This window comes from Neolamprologus multifasciatus, chromosome 6 (genome assembly GCF_963576455.1).
Source record: "Neolamprologus multifasciatus chromosome 6, fNeoMul1.2, whole genome shotgun sequence".
Classification (NCBI taxonomy): domain Eukaryota; kingdom Metazoa; phylum Chordata; class Actinopteri; order Cichliformes; family Cichlidae; genus Neolamprologus; species Neolamprologus multifasciatus.
In genome coordinates this window covers 23,698,828-23,715,247 of record NC_140444.1, presented here as the reverse complement: position 1 = coordinate 23,715,247, position 16,420 = coordinate 23,698,828, and the positions used below count along the sequence as shown (strand labels likewise).

The following is a 16,420-nucleotide window of genomic DNA, read 5'->3' as shown; positions in this document are numbered from 1 at the left end:
TCTGTGTCCTTTTTTTAACAACATACAAAAACCCCACAATAAATATATCTATCACTGACTCAATTATGTGATGTTAAGTCATATTGACTATTTGTTGTTCAAAATGCTTTTCATTGTATGCTTATTATCCGAATAGTTGTCTCATAAGCAATGACTTCAGTGTTATTGCTGTATAAGTTACTAACAGGAAATGCTCTTTTACTAAAATATATTTTCAATTGTTTTGCTATGATACGATTTTTAAACTTCATTAAAGTACAAAATTATGATGATCTCATTAGAAAAGAAGATTGAAATAGTATAGATCTGTTAAGTGTTTGGTAATGAAGTGTTCGTTTGAAGAGTTCAGTGGTAATAAACCAAGATGCACATTTAAAACTAACCAGTGTAATTTCACATTAACAATAAAATAACAGAGTTATGAACATTTTTACTGTATTAGTGAAGCTGTAAATGAGACAACTGCCACCAAAGCAGAGTTCAACTCAGTGTTGCAGATACAGCAGATTCCACAAATTCATGCTCTATACACAGTCAGAAATAGGGGTATGGAAGGGGTACATTACTGTGCCCCAAGGTACAAAAATGACATTAATACAGTCTTAGGACAAATATTGGACCTCGGGGTAACTATCTGTACCTTTTTTAGCGTCTGAAAGGTATATACATGTTCCTTAATTGTGAAAAGTACTTATTTGTACCCATTCTTTCAAAAGATAAAGTACAGGTTGATTAAGCTCTTTTTGATTAGAGGTTTTTTTTTTAAATTCTTTTTGACAGTAATTTATTTGCAACTGTATTGATTTAAGCATATATTTTAGTGTTTTTATTTTATTTTTTATTATTGTCATTGCTGTTGTTGTTTTTGTATTCCCTGAACCCCCCTTATTTTTAAGCTGCTTTAAGAACAATGAATTTATTTGAAAGAAAAAAAAGTAAAAATGCATTTAAACATATTTTTAAGAGAGTGTTTTTTTTAAAGTATAACTATTTGGATGAATTGCAAAAAAGCACCCTTATTGACTATGTGCACGTTAGCATATGCTACTTCCGGTAATATGATCATTGTTTCTACCATATGTATTGTTACTGTAGTGTTTTATACTTCAATTCATGCAATAAAAACAAACACTTAACTGTTTTTACAGCAATGAAAATACTTTGAGACTGCCAGCCTCTTTTGAAATTCCAAGATTTCCCAAAAATCTGCAACTAAAACTGGACAACAAAGAACCGTGCCATAAAAATCCAAGGGACAGATACACAATAATCAGAGTTCTATATGAAGCTGTGGCACAGTATACTATGTAAGTTAACCAGGGTAATGTTAGCTTGTTGCTTTAGAAAAAGCTGAATCTGTCATATTGAAAATAAACGCTACATTACTAAGAAACAATAACTGACACTTGATAAAGTTTGTTTGTCAGCAGTTGCTCTAACACTTATGTTTCTTCTGATATTACAGGTATCCCTCAAATTCTGAATATGTGCAAGCTGTGAAGACGCTGGTAATGAAGTATCCTTTCCTCAAGGATCGTGAGGGAAATGGTTATGTAAGTTAAATTTAAAATTTGCATAAGGTTCCTTCAAGATTACAAAGTAAAAGTGAAGCTTTTTTCGATCTGGTTTTGTTAGTAAGACAATCTGTAGCCTCTCAGTAGGTTTGTATGAAGTATGTTTACTGATTCTTTGTTGGGTGTATTTTGTGTAGATTGTTTTTACAGTAACTTATGTTTCTGTTCAACAAGCACACATGGCATATGTCTTTGAGACGTAAATTCAAATCAGAGCAGGCACCACTAGTCGACAGTGAGGCAGTGAGGCGTTGTAAGGAGAAGTTTGGTTCTACGAGGAGAGAGCAGCCTAATAAATGTCAACGAACAAGTCAGAGAAATGTTTGTCAGGTTGGTGTGAGGGACATCTTGAGCTATAAAATGTTCTTGCATCTGTTATTACATCTAAAACTAAGGATTAGGGATGCAACTGTACCCCTTTTTTCAAACCGAAACAATACCAATACTTGGATTAGAGCACTTGCTAATACAAAGTACCAGTGCTAATACTTCTACCTCACAAAAAATTATTAATTGGAAGGCGCTAAAAGAGGGTGAACTAGATTAAAAAAACAAAACAAAAAACATTTTAAATATGACTCCAAAACTAAAATTTCAAGTTAACAATTAAGATTTTATGTGAAATTATTTCAGAGTTTCCATATTTTAAATATTGGTTCATGGTATCGGTTAACTTTAACCGATACGAGTTCTTTGTGATGCACAGATCGTGTCAGCTCTAATTGTATATTTAGTCTTATGTTGGGTTTCTAATCTGTTTTGACTTTCTCTTCTCACTCTTGCTTTCTTTCAAGGGACCATGCGTCCAAGGAGAGGATTTATTATCCATAGACGCCCACTTAAAGGTCTTACAGTGCCAATATCAGAAGATGCAACCAGATACCATGGTGGTTCATAACCGTATGCAGCAAACGTTTGCTTGGTGGCAAAAAGAAATTGCAGATGGTATGCCTGTGGAGGATGTGTTGAAGAAGTACCCCTTCTTAGGGATGCCTACTGGTGTAAGTCAGAAAGCTGAATTGAACTTGGAAATAGCTGTCACATTTAACATGTTTATAGTAGTAAATTTTATTTGCCCTTGACCTTGCTTTCTTCATCTGTCCCTCTTTCCTTTTTTTGTATGTTCATGTAACTTCTTACAGTATTGTTGTTAAATTCTATAAAAAAAATAATTATGCAGCACCATACATAATTAATATCAACTTTAGATTATTTCATTTTCATACACTGTTATTTTGTACTGAAAATGAATTTTTTACTTGTAGCTGTGCAACGAACTCGGGTGGATCCAACCAACAACGGGTAATGTAAGCCAGCGATTTCGTGAAGGGCTCTCATGTGTTGCAGCAAAGGTGATTGACCTTACACGAGGGAAAACCCCACTCTACCAGCTCTACCTTGATGCAAGAGAGGAGGATCTCACTGATGACCTACCAGGTATTTGCTTTTTTTTTTTTTTTTAACTTCAAGGCTTCCATTTTATATAATTTTTATAAGTAACTGGAAATGCCAGATAAAATGCATGGGTGCTTTTTTTTCTTTTTTTTTGGCAGATCTTGACACAAGGGCTGCACTTTTATTCCTGCCATACATCTTCAAGGAGAAACTGGATCTCTTTGTCATACTTGGAGAGGTGTGTGTATTAAAATATTTAGTCTATATAAAAGGAAAACAAATGTATCTTTTGTTAAGAGACTAAGATATTGCTTTCCTCTACCTTCTCTTTTGACTTCAAAGGTTCATCCTAAAACCCTTATCCAACTGTTCAGCTACTTCATGAAGACTGGAAACCAGTGTTCTCCAGAAGCGCTCCAAACATTGTGAAGTTGGATGGCAGTGAAGTGTGCAGAAGCTCGTGTATTTTTGAAGGAATCATCTCTTCTTTCTGCTTGTATTTTGTCTTCAACCTTGCTTATCCAAAACATCTGAAGAACACCCTGATTTTTCTCCAAAAGTACATTGTGAAAATAGATGAGGGTGAGGACCGGCCTCTGCCAATCACAGTCACCAGACAAATAAATCTTCTGTATTGACCACCATGCCTCAGCCATATCAGTGCTCCAAATGTGGCAGAAGAACCTTTAGTTTGACAAAGCTTATTCAGCACATAGGACTTATTCATTCCCATGATGCCAATTTTGATATAACTTGTGGACTCAGTGACTGCTGTTCTTCCTTCAAAAAATATGAATCTTTCAGGCGACATGTGTATAGGAAACACAGAGAACAGGTGTTGTGTCCCAATAAAGACTTAGATGAAAATGAGCAGGCGGTAGTCAGTCCACACCCAAATGAATTTGCAAATGACATAACTGAAAATATTGAAACCCCTCCATCCTGGGATGAATGATTGATAAATTTCAGAGACAATCTTTTCAAGTTCATTCTTAAGTGCAGAGAGAAAAATTCTTTACCAGTCTCTGTTCAGGAAGAAATTGTGGAAGACGTAAATTTTCTGATGTGTTTTTTTCAAGGAGAACTACGATGCTTTTATAGCATATCATTTAGAGAAAATGGGTCTTGACGTGTCTTTGTGTCCAGAGCTTAAAAATGTCCTGCATTCAAATGAATTTTTTGAGAAGGCTTCAACAGCTATTCAATCTCCTTATTTGGTCAAAGAACATTGCAAATCAAAGCTCAACATGACAGAGCCTGTTCATTGCAAATTAAGAGACTCTGTGGGTCATACAGTTGGCTCGTATTCATATGTGCCTGTTGATAAGGTGCTAAAAAATTATCTTTCTCATGAAGACATAAAAGATCACATTTTTTCAAGTGGCAATTCGGAAACTGATGAATTTCTAACAGATTTCTCTGATGGAGAAATCTTCAAACATCATCAATTCTTCAAGGATAACCCAAATGCACTGCGACTCCATTTTTATGAGGATGAATTTGAAGTACTTAATCCCCTAGGATCTAAACGATCCAAACACAAACTTAGTGCATTTTATTACACTGTAGGCAATTTGGACAAAAGGTACACTTCTCAGCAGGGACACATTCATCTAGCGTTATTGGTACGCTATTCTTTCGTTAAGCGGTGTGGTTGACATGTTATCCTTAAACCTTTGCTTGATGATTTGGAAAAACTTTCCACTGATGGCTTTACTTTTACCATTGATAAAACTGAACACACTATTCATGCTGCTCTTGCAACTTTATCTTGTGATAATTTATCAGCTCACATGATTGGTGGTTTTTCTATGTCATTTAACACTGGTAGAATTTGTCGGTATTGTATGGCTTCTTATGAAGATATGAAACAATCCTTTGAGAAGAAAGCTTTGTTTTAAGAACATCAGAGGTTCACCAGTATCATCTTGCACGAATCCAAGAATTTCCGGATGATAAAACAATATATGGTGTAAATAGTTCATGTCCTTTTGACAGACTGAGTTATTTCAGTGTTACGCAAGCTTTACCACCTGATGTAATGCATGATCTGTTGGAAGGTGTAGTTCCTCTAGTTATGAAACTAGTGATTTGTAAAGCCCACACTGAGAAGCATATTACAATTAGAGAGATCAATGAAGAATTGCAAAAAATGCCCATTTGTCAGAATGACAAAACAAACAAACCAGTACAGTTATCAGAGAGACTTCAGAGTGTTGGTATTGTTGGATCAGCATCTCAAAAGTGGTGCCTGTTCAGATTGCTGCCATTTCTGATGGCAGACCATGTGCCACCTAATTGTAAATATTGGCATGTTTTTCTTCTATGTCGTGAAATAACAGAGATTGTAATGGCTAAAAAAGTGCGAAAAGAGAATATTTTATTGTTGAAGTTGCTTGTCCATGAGTTTCTCACAAAACTGAAAAGTGTATTTGGGGATGTAATTACACCAAAGTGTCATTATTTAATCCACTATGCAAGACTGATTGAAATGTTCGGCCCTCTACGTTTGTTATGGTGTATGAGATTTGAAAGTAAGCACCAGTATTTCAAAACGTTGTCCCGCAATTGTAGAAATTTTATGAACATTGCTACAACTTTGAGCAACAGACATCAGTTCAGACAGTGCTGGGAGTTTTCTAACAAAAGTTTACTTGGTGAATTTGAAAATGTTTTTGGAAAAAGTGTGACTACACCATTTTTGTCATTACCACTGGAACTGCAACAAGCACTGACAGTCTATTGTGGCTTTTCTGAAGTTGATAGTGCTAAGAAAGCTTTCCAGCGTGTGTCAGAAGCAGTGTTGGGACTAACGCGTTATTAAGTAACGCGTTACAGTAACTACGTTATTATTGTGGTAACGAGCACGGTAACTAGTTATTATGCCAAAATCAGGAACGCGTTAGTCGTTACTGGGATTTAGATTCCACAGATTCAGTAACATTAGCAAGTGGTGGAGGCCAGCAGGTGGATGAAGGAAAGGGGACGCAGAAGGAAAAGAGACCCGAGGCGGCCGCCGGTCCAAGTGTGAACTGAACTTCAGGTAAGAAGTTATGACCTGCAGTCTATCTGGGTCAGATATAAACCAAGTTTAGGTGGAGTTTATTTTCGTTATTCTGACTTTTTCCGTACTGCGTGCTAGCTAGCATGACGGAGTTTCTATACAGCTGGGTGGGTGCTATGAAATTAATGTTGAACTTTATTTTGTTCATAAGTTATTAGAGTTGCCAACCGTCCCGTCTGGTATTCCAGAGAAAATATTACGCGTTTCTTATTGAGTTGAAAAGGAACAGTTTGTCCCGTAATTCAGCTACAATGAAAAAGGCACAAAGCTGGAGTTATTCTGTGTCTTTGCTGCACAGCTGCCTCTTCTTCTTTCATTCTCCCCCCTCCCTCTCCCGTTTCTACTTCAATCATGAAAACTGATCAACGATCAGCTGATCGGCTCTCTTGTTTGTTTATCGCCCACTTTGCGCCAGAAAGAGGAAACCAGCCGATGTCGCGTTAAACAACAGCAGCACGTTTAAGCTTGATCAGCTGTTGTTAGAATTTATTTAATATTAATTTCTAGTATCAGCTGATGTTTGCTGGAGCCACAGCTGCAAAATAGCTGCTGGTCATGATATCGGTTTGGTTATCTGGTGAGAGGGAAACATGAAGATGAAACCAGGAGATGTCCTTACTGAATCATCAGAGCTGAACAGGTGATGGAGAAACAGGTTTACCTTTTAGGTGACATAAATGAGTTGAAGGGAAGTTATGAACTGATTCTGAGAAACAGATAAGCCCAGGATCCTTTTTAGGTAGCTGACAGCTGGTAACTGTGCAGGTGCGGATCTAGCAAAGTTTTGCCAGGGGGGCCAGGTAGGGCATTAACAGGGAGAGGTGGGCACAAAGAAATACTTTTCTTTCTTATTCTCATTTAAAATGTCTAGCTTTTAAAAAATAATTATCTGAATCTTACAACAAACGATTGATAGATTGATGCATATATACCATCAAAACAGTGAACATTACTGTCACAACAGCGTTTGTTTTCATTCAAGGCTTTATGATTTTTCCTATAATGGCGGGCCGGTCTCTAGTCAAAATGCCCGGGCCAATTTTTTGTCCCCGTCCAGCCCTGTATGCAGCTCATCTGCAGTCTGGTGTTACCTACATCTTCCTATTCAGAAGGCAGAATTTCCGAGTTCTGAGTACAATCGAAAGCACCACGACTGCAGTTTTTGTGTTGGATGTAAAAGGCGCACATGACGCTGTGACGTAGGCTAGAATCATGGCAGCAGTCAATGACGGTCCAGGCGTGGGATTTCTCTCGTGGAAATATGCACATTATCTTTTCCTTTCTATTGGTAGGTGGCACAGTGCACTTGTGGCAAGTAAGCAAGCTAGAAGACTGGCAAAGTTATGGAAGCAACACATTAACAAGAGAATTCTGAGTAAAACCAAAGTTACTTTCCCTAGTAACTAGTTACTTTGAAAGTAACGAGTAACTTGAAGTAACTGAGTTACTTTTGATAGAAGTAACTAGTAATGTAACTAAGTTACTATTTTAAAGTAACTTACCCAACACTGGTCAGAAGTAATTGTGAACAGTGTCAAATACTGTGTAAGAGATGTGTTTGTCATTGATGTACTGCATTCAGAGAAGATTCCTCTGTTCTGGCAAATTAAGTACATATTTAATATTGACACAATGTGGGTCTTTTGTGGAAAAATTCTCATTCCTCTGTTATATGACAACCATTTTCATTCATACAGTGTTAGAGTTGATAGTGAATGGACGTTGCTAAAACCTGGACAGGAAATTGATGTTGCAGCTTATGACACATACTCTGTTGATAACAGTTTGTATGTAACAGTTAAGCAATGTATTTAAGAAGGTAATAAATGTGACAAGTATTTTTGACTTTGTATCTTCAATTTTTCAAATCTTGAGAGGAAAAGTATAGGAAATCTGTGTGTAGATACTGAACCTTTAGAAAGACATTTTTGTACTCCTTTTAAGGTTTTTTTTTTGTACTTTATACTAAGGGTACAACTTTGCCCTTCAGAAGTACCTGACCCCGTGGTATAATTCTCAAACACGTACCCTAAAGCAGATGACTCGTAATCTGGAGAGGAAATGGCGTGTCACAAATTTAGAGGATCATCATTTAGCCTGGAGAAATAGTTTGTTGCTTTATAAGAAAGCCCTCCGCAAAGCCAGAACAGCTTACTACTCATCACTGATTGAAGAAAATAAGAACAACCCCAGGTTTCTCTTCAGCACTGTAGCCAGGCTGACAAAAAGTCAGAGCTCTTTTGAGCCAACCATCCCTTTAACGTTAACTAGTGATGACTTCATGAACTTCTTCACAAATAAAATTTTTATCATTAGAGAAAAAATTACCAATAATCATCCCACAGATGTAATATTATCTACAGCTAGTCTTAGTTCCATTAATGTTAAGTTAGACTCTTTTTTCCAATCGATCTTTCTGAGTTAACTTCAATAATTACTTCCTCCAAACCATCAACGTGTCTTTTAGACCCCATTCCTACAAAACTGCTCAAAGAAGTCTTGCCATTGATTAATTCTTCGATCTTATATATGATCAACCTATCTCTAATAATCGGCTATGTACCACAGGCCTTCAAGGTGGCTGCAGTTAAACCTTTACTCAAAAAGCCATCTCTAGACCCAGCAGTCTTAGCTAATTATAGGCCAATCTCCAACCTTCCTTTCATATCAAAAATCCTTGAAAGAGTAGTTGTCAAACAGCTAACAGATCATCTGCAGAGGAATGGTTTATTTGAAGAGTTTCAGTCAGGTTTCAGAGTTCATCACAGCACAGAAACAGCTTTATTGAAGGTTATAAATGATCTTCTTATGGCCTCTGACAGTGGACTCATCTCTGTGCTTGTCCTTCTTGACCTTAGTGCAGCATTCGATACTGTTGACCATAATATTCTATTAGAGCGATTAGAACATGCTGTAGGTATTACAGGTATTGCACTGCAGTGGTTTGTATCATATCTATCTAATAGACTCCAATTTGTGCATGTAAATGGAGAGTCCTCTTCACACACTGAGGTTAATTATGGAGTTCCACAGGGTTCGGTGCTAGGACCAATTCTGTTTACATTATACATGCTTCCCCTAGGCAGCATCATTAGAAGACATAGCATACATTTTCACTGCTATGCAGATGACACCCAGCTCTATCTGTCCATGAAGCCAGATAACACACACCAATTAGTTAAACTGCAGGAATGTCTTAAAGACATAAAGACTTGGATGGCCACTAACTTTCTGCTTCTTAACTCAGATAAAACTGAGGTCATTGTACTCGGCGCTGAAAAGCTTAGGAATATGGTATCTAACCAGATTCTTACTCTGGATGGCATTACCTTGGCCTCCAGTAACACTGTGAGGAACCTTGGAGTCATTTTTGACCAGGATATGTCCTTCAACGCACATATTAAACAAATATGTAAGACTGCGTTCTTCCATTTGCGCAACATCTCTAAAATTAGAAATATCCTGTCTCAGAGTGACGCTGAAAAACTAGTTCATGCATTTATTACTTCCAGGCTAGACTACTGCAATTCATTATTATCAGGATGTCCAAAAAACTCACTGAAAAGCCTTCAGTTAATCCAAAATGCTGCAGCAAGAGTACTGACAGGGACTAGAAAGAGAGAGCATATTTCTCCTGTTTTGGCTTCCCTTCATTGGCTTCCTGTTAAATCCAGAATTGAATTCAAAATCCTGCTCCTCACATACAAGGTCTTAAATAATCAGGCCCCATCTTATCTTAATGACCTTGTAGTACCATATCACCCTATTAGAGCACTTCGCTCTCGCTCTGCAGGCCTACTTGTTGTTCTTAGAGTATTTAAAAGTAGAATGGGAGGGAGAGCCTTCAGTTTTCAGGCCCCTCTTCTGTGGAACCAGCTTCCAGTTTGGATTCAGGAGACAGACACTATCTCTACTTTTAAGATTAGGCTTAAAACCTTCCTTTTTGCTAAAGCATATAGTTAGGGCTGGACCAGGTGACCCTGAATCCTCCCTTAGTTATGCTGCAATAGATGTAGGCTCCCATGATGCATTGAGTTTTTCCTTTCCAGTCACCTTTCTCACTCACTATGTATTAACAGACCTCTCTGTATTGAATCGTATCTGTTATTAATCTCTGTCTCTCTTCCACAGCATGTCTTTATCCTGTCTTCCTTCTCTCACCCCAACCGGTCGCAGCAGATGGCCGCCCCTCCCTGAGCCTGGTTCTGCCGGAGGTTTCTTCCTGTTAAAAGGGAGTTTTTCCTTCCCACTGTCGCCAAAGTGCTTGCTCATAGGGGGTCATATGATTGTTGGGCTTTTCTCTGTATCTATGAAGCGCCTTGAGGCGACATTTGTTGTGATTTGGCGCTATATAAATAAAATTGAATTGAATTGAATTGAATTAAAGTACAGGTTTGACGTGTAAAAGGTACAAATTACAAGGGTACAAATCAGTACCCACAGTTTAGGGTACAGAACGGTACCTTAGAGGGTACCACCCCAGTGACAAGCCATTGTACCCCTATAGGTACATTTCTGTACTTTAATTTCTGAGTGTGTAGGAGCCACTATTTGGAAAAACTGAAGATAATTTATTGAGAAATTAATTAAGCTATTTGGCAATTAGTCTCCTATGATCCATCACGACAGAACAAAAAGACAGTGGTGACAGGATTTAAGGTAGGACCCAGAGTCTAGATTCTGGTGATGATGATGAAGATGAGGCTTAGATGGAACTCAGGGTGACATGGGTGAGGTGGAGATGAAGAAGAAGTGGGTTGCATGAAAGAGAGTCTGCAAGGCAGAATGAGATTTAAAGTGTGAAGTTTTAGCACTGTCTACCTTTCACATTGCTGCTGGAACACCTGAATTTCATAATTGCAGCGTAAATGTGTAGTTAAACTTCTTTACACTGACTGAATGGGTTTTGCTGGTCCGAACCACTTAAGAATAAAGTCCTCCTACTGCAATAAGTGAAAGGAAAAGAAAAAAAATTGTCAGCACTTTTGGTTCAAATTGTAAGAAATATTTAAAATTACAGAAAAAAATATTTGTATTGTTATTGTAATTATTAGCGCACAGTAATATTACACAAATTGTTCTTAGTAAATGTGTTTCCCCACTGAACAGGAGGATTAAAGTGTGTTGTAAATAATCCTTCAAAAACTATGTTTCATGTGCAAGCCAGAGCAGATTTTTCATAAGAAAAATTTTTTTTGACCAATGTTCCTCTTTCAGAGCTGAGAGTGAAGATGAGTCCTTCTGCAGTGGTGACAGAGTCACACTGAATTGTAGTACCAGCTGTCCTCTGACTGACAACACAAACTACATTTGGTACTTGAACAGTCCACTTCTGACCCTGAGAGAGAACCAGAACAAACATCTGATCCTCGACCGAGTTATCAGGGAGAATGCGGGAAGCTACTCCTGTGCTGTGAAAACCAACAAAGATATCAGCTCTGCTCCAAAGACTCTCACTGTCCAAAGTATCACAGGGACATGGACACCAGCAGCTGCAGGAGTTTCTGCAGCTTTCCTGGTTTTAATACTTCTCACTAGGGATGCAACGATACCAATTTTTCCAAACCGATACGATACCGATACTTGGATCTGAGTACTTGCCGATACCGAGTACAAAAACCGATACTTCTACCACACACACACACGCAATGAATTGGAAGACAGGTTTTATTTTATTCTCTGCCGATAAAAAATAAAATCTTAATAAAAATGACCACAAAAAAATTTCAAGTGAAAAATAAGCACTTCTGTTAAATTATTGCAGAGTCTCCACATTGTAATTTAACAAAATACCACTGAACTATTGGCACTGTCTCGAGCTTTCAGAATAATAAATAAACACTTCTGTTTGGAATAAAATAAATACAAATTAGGTTTGAGAATAAAATAAACTTTTAAATTATTGCAGAGTGTCCATACTGTAAACAAACAAACAAAATAACTTAAGTATTCGGCATTGACGAACAAACTCCTCATCTGCCCGTGGATCATCAGTCCACTGTGCCGTTAAACCAAGAACTGACATCGCACACACACTGCTTGTCTTTACCTCTTCAGAAAGTTTTGGCACCATTATCTCCCTGATTTTCCACAACCGGCATTGGCTTGTCATCCAGAGTGATAAAATGAGTCAGAGCCTCTGTTATTCTAACTGCCCGTGGATTTTCTCTTGACATTTTTCATTGCTTTTCCAAAACCTGAGTTAAATTGGGCTGTTCCGGTCCACACTGCTGACATTTTGTTTAGTCTAGCTACAGCAGCCTCCAGTTTCTCTTTTTTATCTGGACAGGACATGCACAACACAATGACTCTCTGCATGCAACACATCTGTCTGACAGAGAATCCTCTGATCTCTTATCTCAATAGTTTATGTCAACCCTGCACTGCCACAACACTTAACACACACTAACAAAATATTGTTGTATGGCGCCGTCTATTACACTTGCAAATAAATATTAATCTATTCATCTGAATAAAATAAATCAAAAAGTAACCCTTACTTTTTAAATAACCCAATGCTTATATTATTTATCTGCTCTCTTCAGATTAACTCAGATCTGATATATGAAAACATCTCCGCTCGCCACAGCAGAATGCAGGTTAATTTAAACCAGTCAGTCATTCAAGATGATCTTTGCTCCGATAAAACTGATCTCCATTGCAATTTAGCTGATTTCTACTGTAACACAGTCACTGTGTTTAAAAACAAACAAACAAAACCAAAACAGTGGGTAACTTCCTTGTCATATTCATTTGAAGGGAGTGTTCCCCGATAATTTTAATGGTGAGGTTTCCCCTGTCAGAAATATGGCAGCACTGTTAATGAGAGGGATGTAGTTTTTACAACTGGAAAGCAGCACTTGATCAAGACAAGGGGCTATGGCTGAACACATGAGCAGGGCACAGGAAGGAAATGGAAGGAATACCAAAGGCGCAAAACACCAGCTACTGGTCTGGATGTGTCCTGCTTGTTTAATTTCAGTGTACAAGTTGTTTAGAGGTATGGATGTAAATCTCAAACGGAGACTTAAACATTGGCAGGCGAGCTGAAGCTTAAAGAGTATCTTTAATGAATAATGGCTCCAAATAACCTAAGTCCTAAACGGTAACAAAATCCAGGGAAGACAGGAGAACGGAAACAGGAAACACTCCGGGACGGGTAAAGACATGCACTGGCCGGTTGGTTTTAAATACACACACTCACACACGTCGAAGGAGAATGCAAATGAGACACAGCTGGAGAACTAAACACACCTGAGGTGGGCGAAACAAGAAAAGTACAATTAAATACAAAGCACAAGAGACCAAAGTCTACCAAAAGAAAAGAGGAAACCCAAAATATGAAAACTCCAAACACAGAGACGGAGACTTAACAATGAGAAAAAAGGAAAACAATGGAGGCTGGAAACTATAACCAGGAACAGAACCCAGATAACTAAACTAAAGTAAAAAGGCCTGAGAATGTAGACATAAGCAAACCAACCAGGAAAACTAAAGTGTATAAACAATAACAAACTATGAGTCAAAGAAAAATGACATAATAATAGAAATTGAAATTCTAAACCCAAACCTCTGGGACAAAGACCCACAACCACGACTAATAAAACTGGCAGAAAAATGAAATCACACGTCAGTATACATGTCCATCTCCAATGTAAATAGGAAACACAGCCAGAACTACTAATTCTTGTTATATAACTTCAACAGCTGCAAATAAATCATCTTCATACGCAGACCACACACATACTGCATTTTTACATACTGCATACTGCTCAAATTTGCCTGTTTCGCGTATTTCTATTGTAAAGTTTGGTATTGTCTGTGTCACAGTTTGCCGGGGCAAGCCGTGTGGTGTGTGGAAATTAGGACCCAAGGTGCAGGCACGGCTGAGGTGCAAGCGAGCTTTATTTAAGGTTGGTGAAACAAACAGCAACGGAGATGGCGAGGATGGGAACTAAGCAAGAACCTAAACTGGGATAACTAACAGCACAGAACTGAAACTGGAATACACAGGAAGACAGGAAGGAAGCACAGGGTGACATAGGGAGGTAACACAGATGGACTGACGACGAGCACAGGTAAGCACATACTATATATACATATGGAGGGGAAACGAGGAATGCAAAACAGGAGGGAGGCACAGCTGATTCTAACTGACATGACAATATAAGGGACACCAACCTTCAAAGTAAAACAGGAAACATGGAACACAAGGGAGCCACATAACAAAACCTAGAACTAGAACTCAAGAAATACTAAAAGGCAAAGGAACTAGACACAGAGAGAAAGAAACCAAAAGTACAAAACTCAAAAACACTGGATCACTGACCCAGGACCATGACAGTCTGGTTTTGACACATCAGTTTTTCCATTTTATAATTAAAAACTGCTATGGGAGACAAGAAAGTAACCTTCACATTAGCGTACAGTTTCGGGTTTGCATAAACAGTATAGGAACTACAGAGATTTTTATGCATAATCCCTCATTTTCAGTGGCTAACAATTATTTGGACAATTGACTGATGGGTTCGTGTCCAGGTGAGGCCTGTTCTCTAATTATTCCTTGACAAATTAAGCAGATAAAAGATCTTGAGTTGACTCAAAGTGTTGAACTTGGTAGTTTTTCACTGGAACTCTCAATATGAAGTTCAAAGATATGTCAATGCAAATGAAGGATGCCACAATGAGGCTGGAAACTCCCAATAAACCTATCAGAGAAAAATTATGAGCTTAATAGTCTGGTACCTTTTTAAAAAAAATACTGAATAAATGGCCAGCTCTGCAACAACAAAAGGCCTCAAAGACCACTGAAGACAACTAATTGAAAAATTCTTTCCTTGGTTTCGAAAAACCACTTTAAAACATCTAACCAAGTCAAGAACACTTTGAGCAGACAGGCATATCATTGTCAAAGTCTACAATCAAGAATCATGAATAGAAATATAGAGGGTTTAAAACATGGTGCAAAGTTACACTCAAGGGCAGGAAAGTCAGCTTAGACTTTGCCAGAAAGCATCTAAAAGAGGACGATCAGTTGCAAGAAATAATCTTTGGTCAGATAAAAACAAGATTAACTTGTACCAGAACATTGGGAAGAGAAAAGTATGGTGAAAGAAAGGAATGTTAACCACATCAAACACAGTGGGATCATTAGTGTTTATTGACAATATGACTGCTCCTAAAAGCAGCCGGGTGAATTCTGTAGCTATACTGTTCAGATTCAGCACAATGCTGCAAACCTGATTGGACAGCGCTTCACAGTAAAATGAATAATGACTCAGAGCATCCTGCAAAAGTGTCCCAAGAGTTTCTCAAGGCAAAGAAATTGTTCAGTGGCTAAATCAGTCACTTGATCTCAGCCCAACAGAGGATGCTTTTCAGTTTCTGAAGACAGAGAGAGACCTACAAACAGCAATAATGCAGCAGTCTGCTCTAACCCAAGGGAGGAGACACAGAATTTGGTGATGTCCGTGGATTCTAGACCTCATTTAGCATCTAAAAATGTCTGCAATTCCAAAACAGCTAATGCAATACTATTTTTAAACCCCTATGAATTAAAGCTGGACGTCTACTGTGGGGTTGTACGGAGGAAAATTACAAACAAAAAAACCTAACCTATTATCCAAAAATGTATGGACCAAACTCCTAGTCAGAGTCCTTATAGTGTTGGGAATTAATTGTTGTCATACGGGGTAAAGTCCAAGTGCACCTCATTAACTGTAAATGTTTAACTGTACTTGTTAAAATAAAGTGTCCGGAAAAAAAAATCAGAATATAGTCGGGTTAGGTGTGTTTAATGTTCATTTTACTCACTCACTGATCTAAAAAGGTGAGCTATAGCTTTTCGTGCATTTTTGTGACCATGTTACAGCTTATAACTAATACTCAACTTTGTGATGCATTTCGGGACTCTGTGTGTGTGTGTATCTGCATGTGTGTGTGTGTGTTGGCTGAACAGAGGCGGTAGAAAGTGGTGGGCTGTCAGAGTCAGAGGGACGGGCTGTTGTTTGAAGTGCCGGGGAGCATGGAAGTGAGGTAATTGCGTCTGACGGGCGGCGATAATGATGAGGCGCAGATCAGATCAGCTGCAGATCCCCTGCTTCCAACCCCCCGCTGCCTGCCTTCACTTTTCCCTTCTACCCTAATTGACCGGGCTGCGTCTCCCCCGGGCCCTTTTGTTATTATTTATTAATAATTCATCGCTAAATAATTCACACCCTTGGAGCCGCAGTGTTAATTGAGCGGGGTGGGGTGGCAGTGCTGGCGGGTGTGTAAATGTCTGCGTGGTGACGGTGGAGGGAGGCAATGGGAAGCGGGTTTTCCTGAAGTTGTAGGGCAACAAAAATGGAAAAAGGTTTGTTTTTTGTTGTCAGAAGGGATGGCTGCA

General features: G+C 38.3%; 1 protein-coding gene across 1 annotated transcript; it reads left to right on the top strand.

Annotated features, from left to right (window-relative positions):
• The first annotated feature begins 1,127 nt into the window (after positions 1-1,127).
• On the top strand, positions 1,128-3,792 carry LOC146517045 (sterile alpha motif domain-containing protein 3-like). Its single transcript, XM_085161623.1, is given in 7 exon segments — positions 1,128-1,307; positions 1,466-1,553; positions 1,749-1,904; positions 2,369-2,575; positions 2,840-3,011; positions 3,128-3,211; positions 3,312-3,792. Coding segments are annotated over 7 exon segments (1,005 nt in total). The 5' UTR covers positions 1,128-1,305; the 3' UTR covers positions 3,608-3,792.
• The last annotated feature ends 12,628 nt before the right edge of the window (positions 3,793-16,420 follow it).